Consider the following 8,436-nt stretch of genomic DNA (forward strand, 5'->3'; position numbering starts at 1 on the left):
TAATTTAAAAGTCGGTAGATCAGAATTAGATCCAATCAGATCAAAACGGTCATATTAAAATAATATAATTTAATTAAAAATAACAAAATACAACAATAATAATCACTAATAACAAAATACAATAAAATATAACAATATTTCCATTGTAACAATAACAAAGTATAATAATATTGAGAATTTTAATCTTTATGGTTTCTTAATAACTAAAATTAATAATTTAGTACCAAAATCATCGTTAAAATTTATTTAAATCCATAATGACTACTATATTAGGAGCGAAATGAGAAAAAAATATGATCAATGACAATATAATTATCCGAACCAGTTTTTACTGGTTTCACCAGTTCACCCTTGGTTTGATCGATTTGCCACCGGTTTGATTTGTCGTTGCTTCAGTACTTAAACTAAATCGGATCACTGGCAGGTTCATTAGTTTTCCAGTTGAACCGGCCGGTTTGATCTGGTTTTTTGTTCATTGCTTAAAATATATCATGCTCTCCCACACCCTTCCCAACATTGCTTTAATTTCTTTATTTATCTTACTATTTTTATAATATAAAATCAGTTAACTAATTTGAGTAAATTAGAGAAATTAGTTAATTATAATAAAGAGATATTGTCTTTCCTAAAATATTTTTATTGATTATGTGTATCAGTTAAAACTGTCATTTAAAGAAATCTTTAACATATGCAACTACTACAAAAACTACGTTAAAAAAAATAGATAAATATGAAAGACAAAATAGATTGAAGTCCTATATTTGTGACCAAAAATATATTAAAGTCCTATATTTATGATCAAATTAAAAGCCAAACTAATTTTTATATTAAACACTAGAAGTAGTGTTTCTCATGAGATGAAAGCCTGCTAAATCAGGAGCTAGGCTTAAGCATCTATCATCGAATTCATGGGATGTTAAGAGGATTGCAATTGCATTAATTGGCCCCACGAAAGCAACCTGAGAATGCGCGTCATTGCCAATTACCCACATGGGACTTCATAATAACTATGTCTTACTTATAAGACCTTGTTACAATTAACGAGGTACTATCCGGTTAATATAAGATCCTGTTGATTTTATTTGGTCTAATATAAGACCCTAATCCACTTTGTCTCTCCAAACTCAATTTTAAGATAATCCTTCAATAAACTAGTTCACTTGATAGTCTTTTAAGCATCACCTATTTATACACTAACCACTTATTTTCACTTTTCTTATAACCATAAATAAATCTGCTACATTTGTTAGACATGCAAGATAATGATAGTTAACCAGCGCATAGCCACATTTACGTGCCTTGCTTTGACCGGGGGAATTGACTGTTTTGTAAAACCACGAATGAGGGAGCATGGGATTGTAATTATACGTACATTACACATTAATATTTGGTAATGATAAATTTCTAGAATAATTTTAATATTATAAATATATGCTAAGGAATGTGCATGAACAGTTTTTTGAAAACAAAATGAATTGAATGGCACCGTTGTATTAATAGCGCAGAATTCAGATGCCATGAATACAGGGAAGGGGCGGTGTCCAGCTTGAAGCGGGACCATCTAAACAAGGACGGGTCCATCTCCACCATGAATGCGTCCCTTCACTAACTTTTTTTTTTGAGCTTTAACCTAATCAGTCAACTTGCCCTCCCTTTTCTATACTCTCTCTCCCTAAGCCTTCTCTCTCCTTCTTTGGCTTCTTCTTCCCTGATAAAGGCTCGTCTCTTCAATTCTTTGCCATTTTCTTCTCTGTCTTCAACCCCTGATCTTTCTTCTCGCCTCCGGAACATGTGCTTTGCTTTTTGTAATATATAGGCAACAAGGGGAAGGCATTAAATCTCGTTTCCGGGATGGGTGTTTGTTTGAGCGCCCAAATTAAAGCAGAGAGCCCATGCAACACAGGTATTCCAAATATGCAGTTCAGTTTTGATGCATGTCCATGTATGTTGTTGGTTCGCTGTTTTCCGGCCTGTAACTTTTTCGAAAATTTATACTCATCTAAATCCGTAGTGTACGTCATTCAATCTGAGCCTTTTCTTTTCCTTCTGAGAACGGATTCTTTCTGCAAATTCTTCTCTTCTCTGCTACAGCTTTTTAAGCTTCCTCCCTAGAACCTTTTGCTTCTCTTCCATCTTTTGAATGCGTTATATCTGCAAATCCACCTCTGCTCTGCCGCTTCCCTCTCGACGAGGGATGAAATCCGGTGATTCTGCTAATTAGCCTGTCCCTAAATACTGAAGATTTTTTGTTGCTCAATCAGTGATTTTTATCCAGCGATAATCCTTTAAGGCTTTCGTCTCTGTTCTCCGCAAATGAACCAATGTGTTTCGTAACCTTATATGAGCTTCAAGATCCAAGTCAAAACCTAGTGATATATAATCTTTATTGGCAGGGTTAAATTCGAAATATGTGAGCGGTGACGGAAAGGGTGCTAGCAGCGCAGGCAGCAATATGTCAGCAGTGTCGGTTCCTCAGACTCCAAGGAGTGAGGGAGAGATCTTGCAGTTATCCAATTTAAAGAGTTTCACTTTAGCAGAGTTGAAGACGGCCACCAGAAATTTCCGACCAGATAGTGTGTTAGGAGAAGGTGGCTTTGGATCAGTGTACAAAGGGTGGATCGATGAGCACACTCTGATCCCTGCCAAACCCGGGACTGGCATGGTTATTGCTGTCAAGAGACTTAATCAAGATGGTTTACAAGGTCACAAGGAGTGGTTGGTGAGTTCCAATATTTGTCTGCTTTTGCTTTTTAGTAGAGGAAAAAAAAAAAGAAAGTGCAAGAACTAGCAATAATTATAATAATGGTTCCAAAAACTACGAAGCCTGTCACACCAGTAAACGAGTTCCTTTGTTTTTCTTGTTTGTATTGCAGGCGGAAGTGAATTACCTTGGACAGCTTTCTCATCCTCATCTCGTGAAATTAATTGGTTATTGCCTGGAAGATGAACATCGTCTTTTGGTCTATGAATTCATGCCTCGAGGCAGCCTGGAGAACCATTTGTTCAGAAGTAAGGTCTCGGCGTCCCATATTTTGCAATGCGTGAATTCAAAGAGTTGTGTTCTGACCTCAACGGTATATCTTGCGGCAATTTGTAACAGGAGGTTCATATTTCCAGCCTCTCTCCTGGAGCCTCCGGATGAAGGTTGCTCTTGGTGCTGCCAAAGGCCTCGCGTTTCTTCACAGCAGCAACATAAAAGTGATATACCGGGATTTCAAGACTTCGAATGTCCTACTAGATTCAGTATGTGGCCTTCTACTTCTTCTATTGCTATTCTCAGTTAACAGAATCAATGTTCATTCATTCATTTATTTGAAAGTTAAACCCCGGGTGAATTGATGACAGAAACATAATGCAAAACTCTCTGATTTCGGGCTGGCAAAAGATGGACCAACGGGCGACAGGAGTCACGTCTCCACCAGGGTCATGGGAACCTATGGATATGCAGCTCCTGAATATCTAGCCACAGGTAACAATATGCTTGGATCATGTCCTCCTCATGCATGTCATAATAACCAAAAGGTTCTTTTATAATTTAGGCCACCTCACAGCCAAGAGCGATGTGTATAGTTTTGGAGTTGTGCTGCTGGAAATGTTATCGGGGCGACGAGCTGTTGATAAGAACAGGCCATGTGGTCAGCACAATTTGGTGGAATGGGCTAAGCCATGTCTGGCAAACAAACGAAAGATCTTTCGCATTATGGACTGTCGTCTAGAAGGTCAGTATTCAATCGATGAGGCTCATAAGACAGCAATGCTGGCGCTGCGGTGCCTCTCCGGCGAGCCCAAAATAAGGCCTGACATGGATGAGGTTGTCAAAGCTCTGGAGCAGCTCCAAGTCTCCGCCGATGAAAATGGAACCCGTCACAACCCTCGGCCTCGTGGCCGCAGAAGAAGCGCCGATGACTTTAACGGTCGGAGGGCTTATCCCAGGCCCTCTGCTTCTCCCCTCTACGCTTGACAGCACAATCTTGTTCCTCAGCAAACTGTCATACATGTTTTGGTGACCGTCTATTTAGATTGTACATAATCTTATATTCAGCTGGTAGACATTCTGTTTGAGATCGGCATATGTATCCTGCATCCTATCATGTGTTTGTTAACAGTTAACCATTACAAAAATAGTTGGGAAAGCAGCCAGAATGTAACGCATTTGCTTTTGTATGATCAAGATTGTTTTTTTTTTCTTCGGCCTATAAATGATATTTTGGGAGTTTAATAATAATCTTCAAATCCTTATGAGAGGTTTACAGAGCGAAAGCAAAATTAATATTGTGGGGATTAAATCTGACAACCCAGCCGCAAAAGAGGTTCATCTCATGGGTGCTATAACAGTTAGTTGGTTTAGCACAGTCGTGTATTCTCAATTCTCGTTCCGGAACACGGCCCGTGTCCCCACCAGAACACAGAAGAAGAAGAAAGAACAAAATCCAAAGGCACAGGGCATTGGATGGATGTGACTGAAGGTCAATGGTCCAACCTAAGATTGGATCATGATAGTACTAATGGTACAAAATTTCTCCACATGTGTGCTAGCATCTCACGCGGCACTCTTTGCCCCCAGAAAAGAGACACCCCACAAAAACGAAAAGAAGAAAGAAAAACTTGCCAATGAAAATTGAGAGAACTCTTGACCCGTGAGTCTTGACTGGGCACGACTCATCGTGATCAGATGCGGGTGCTAACTTGTTTGGTGCGCGTGGTTGTGTGATGGCAGAAATAAGTAGAAGAGAAACTGACCTCTGAGTATCAATAGAAAATCCATATTAATTTAGTTTTAAAAAAGTCACAATAATCATGGACCATGAATGATACAGCCTACTTTCAATTTTGTGCACATCACGGGATCCACGTCCAATTAAAATTTCAATGATATGATATTAAACCATCCCCTGTAAATGTCAAATCCATTTGGCATGAAGTTAGTAGAGTCAAATTACACAATTAAATACTTCTTTCAATTCTATTTTAAAAGTTCAGTTTAGCCCTAAATATAATATTATAATATCTCTTGTCTTCTATATTTATTCATTAGTCTTACATGTTAAGAAGTTTTTGTTCTAATGCATATAATTAATAAAAATAATTTTTTTAAAAAATAACACTCATTTATTATAAATAATTAATTCAACTAATTTTTTTAATATTCATAAATTAGTTACCTTATATTAAACATTGAAAGTAGTACTCAATTTAGTGGAGCTGATATGCTCTCCAGATAAAAACATTGCCAGCATGGGTAGACATGTTCACATGTTGTCTCATTTATACAAAAAAGAGGGAACACAAGTGAAAATTTTAGAGAGGCCAAAAATTGAAACCTACGTGTCTGCCTAAAAATGTGTACTCGAGAAAGCCCGATTACCCATAAAAATGAGGCTTGCTTCATGATCTGTACATTAAACTACCAAGAATAAGAAATACAGAATTGGGCAAATGTGTTCATCGAAGCATCTCTGCGTGACATTGTTGATTTCTCATTGACCGGAATTGATGCGACCCCGTAACATTGCCAGGAGCGTAGATGATCGGCTATCATCAAGTTCGTACCAGACCAGGCGCCCAATTTTTCCAATCCAACCTTCTAATGGACTTGTTTCTTAAACTCATCATTTCTCTGAAGTCCACGACCTTCTTCAGATAATTATTCCCTTGTTTAGCCGCCCCAGATTCAGTGTCCTCTTCAGACAACTTCTCTTCTTTTTCTTCTTCACTTACAACAGCTTGAAGAGGGCATTCAAATTGAGAAACTGCGTCGTTAATTATGCCTCCAAGTATTTCGACCACTTCACTCATTTTAGGGCGGTACTTCGGGTGCTTCACAAGACACCTGTTTGCCAGGGCTGCAAGTTTTTGAACTGATTTAATGCAATATTGTCCCTCAAGTCGTGGGTCTACCAGAAGATGGAACTTTCTAGGGTCAGAGACAAAATGTCTCACCCATTCCAAAAGCTTCTGTTCATTTCTCGGTAGGTTTCTCTCAACAGCTCGCCTCCCAGTGATGAGTTCAAAAAGAACCACACCAAAGCTCCAAACATCACTCTTGGCAGTTAACTTACCAGTATGAACATACTCCGGTGCAGCATAACCGATAGTCCCCACAACCTTTGCAAAGAAGAAGGTCCGTTATTCATTCCACATATAGTCTAGCATTATTGTCATGCAGAAGAAAGAAAGGTTTAATCCATCGTTATGATTTCACACAACTAGAAAATTTCATCAATGAAAGGGGTGAAAAAGAGGTACTCTAATATGTTCCAATGAGCTGCCGGAAGGCAAATTATTCCACCATTTACATGCAATTTTGTCAGATTTTGAAAAGGCAATTTTAGAAGCACAATCTTAAGAATTTTCTCCAGAAGATAAACACTTTCTTACAGATGTTGAAACATGGCCAAATCCTTCTGAGGGTCCTTGCCTAGCAAGTCCGAAATCAGAAAGCTTTGCACTTAGGTCCTCATCCAGCAGGACATTGGATGTCTTAAAATCCCGAAAAATAAGCTGCACAAGTCAGAATGGGAATTTCATGTAAGAATGATTTACAAACGAAAGCTGATGCGGCAAGCTACATCCGGGTTAGAAGCCACCCAGAAAACTTGAAAAATACAATCAAGAAGTACAGGAGGACGGTGGTCTAGTCCACACAAACTTTCAAAAAGCAAAGACCACACAGCAAAGTTAAGGAGACAAGTATATAATTTTGATGATTCTGTCGATGGAAAGAAAATAGATCATGTGTCTTCTGAGACATTTAATGACCGTACACTTATGCATATAAGCTTGAGCATGATATTTGAAGTTGCAATATGGCTACCAAACATGCGAAGTTCAGGAATGCTGTCAACAAAATATTTGGCTCAATAAGAATACTCTCCAAAGCATAAAAACAATCATTACCTGAAAATCCATTTCTTCATGCAGATATGCCAATCCACGGGCGGCATCTTGAGCGATTTTTAATCTAGCTATCCATGTAAGTGCTGATGGAACTCTACCCAAAAGATGATCTTCCAAGCTCTTATTCCGCATGAGCTCATAGACCAGAAGCCGCTGAATTCCCCTTTCATCATCTTCAGCGCAATATCCCACTAACTTCACAAGATTTGGATGCTTAATACACCCAACAAGTTTACTTCATTGATCCATTCCCTGTGCCCCTGAAGACAAGAAATGCAAGTACATTCAGTATTCTATGAAGATATGGAACTATAAAAACTTAACCTTCTCCACCACAGGTGCATCTTGAGCTTTGTGTTGATAAAACAAATAAATCAGTACTATTTTTTCCAGAAGAAAAATAAATCAGCAATACGTGATTCTCTCTTCATGCGAAGTCAATTCAACCTCCACATAGCTCCGACTCTCTATGGAATTACCCTTCAGAAAATAAACTACAAGCAGCCATGACTGGCAGGTTTTGGCATAAAGAACTGGAAATGGAAATCCATGCAGAGAAAACCCAAACAAAATTACTGGAAAGAAAATTAGATGCGCAGGCTCTGTAGAAGAGAAAGAAAGACGGGGCATGCCTGGGGTCCATTACGGTTCAATTGCTTGATCGCAACATCCATATTGGAAAGACAACCGTCATTTGCATGCTCGTTGGGTACCTTGACAACTCCTTTGTAGACACAACCAAACCCCCCCTCTCCAATCAAGAGGGCTCTGCTGAACCCACGAGTTGCCAATTTGAGCTCAGAGAAGGAAAACACGCGCAGATCATTAGCACGCCTCTGAGACAAGAATTTATGGAACTCAACTGCATCGGAGAAGTCCTTTAATTCAGAATCAAATTCAGACCTCCTCGAGCCCAAGGTAGAAGAAGCAACGCTGAGCGAGCGAGCCCAGGAGAGCTTGGAAACCTTAGAGGTAACCGAGTCATCGTCTTCACGGGGTTCTCCTCCCGCGTTTGAGAAATGGAAGCACTTCATTGCGAAGGGAAGAGAATGGGTCAAGGAATTGAGGGAGGGAGGGAGGAAACCATGGCTAGTATGAGAGAATAAAGAGAGAAGGACGACGGCGAAAAAGAGTGATTATGGATTTGAAAACAAGGCGGCCATTGACGTTACAGAGGAAAGCAAAAGCTCCCCTTTTTCCTTTGTTGTGCATTGAAAAATTATTTGAAGCAGTCGTTGTAACTGTATAAAACAGTCGCTCCAAGAGTTTGAAAAGATGCATATTCCAAGAATGGGTCAAGATGGCGCTCTGAGACGGCTGTCTGGACTTTCTTTATGTTACATCAGGCGGCCCCTCGGCCACAATAAATTTTCGTATTTCCCTGAATTTTTTTCAGTCACAGTATAATCTGATAAATTCATTCCCGTCCGAATGATTGGTATTAGATATTAATATAAGTTCTCTGGTAAACAAAAAAAAAAGATATTATATAAGTTATATCGCATTATTATTTCTCAAGGAAAATATCTACTGCATTAT

General features: G+C 39.0%; 1 protein-coding gene and 1 pseudogene across 1 annotated transcript; one reads left to right on the forward strand and one right to left on the reverse strand.

The window, feature by feature from the left end:
• The first annotated feature begins 1,670 nt into the window (after positions 1 to 1,670).
• LOC114716287 (probable serine/threonine-protein kinase PBL10) lies at positions 1,671 to 4,225 on the forward strand. Its single transcript, XM_028901274.1, has 6 exons — positions 1,671 to 1,903; positions 2,394 to 2,719; positions 2,874 to 3,009; positions 3,101 to 3,243; positions 3,346 to 3,469; positions 3,540 to 4,225. The coding sequence occupies exons 1-6, from the start codon at positions 1,852 to 1,854 to the stop codon at positions 3,959 to 3,961; spliced, it is 1,203 nt and encodes a 400-aa protein (XP_028757107.1). The 5' UTR covers positions 1,671 to 1,851; the 3' UTR covers positions 3,962 to 4,225.
• A 957-nt stretch (positions 4,226 to 5,182) lies between these two features.
• On the reverse strand, positions 5,183 to 8,068 carry LOC114716284 (serine/threonine-protein kinase PCRK1-like; annotated as a pseudogene).
• Positions 8,069 to 8,436: the final 368 nt, after the last annotated feature.

This window comes from Neltuma alba, unplaced genomic scaffold, assembly GCF_004799145.2.
Source record: "Neltuma alba isolate B1F8T4 unplaced genomic scaffold, ASM479914v2 tig00011649_pilon, whole genome shotgun sequence".
Lineage (NCBI taxonomy): Eukaryota > Viridiplantae > Streptophyta > Magnoliopsida > Fabales > Fabaceae > Neltuma > Neltuma alba.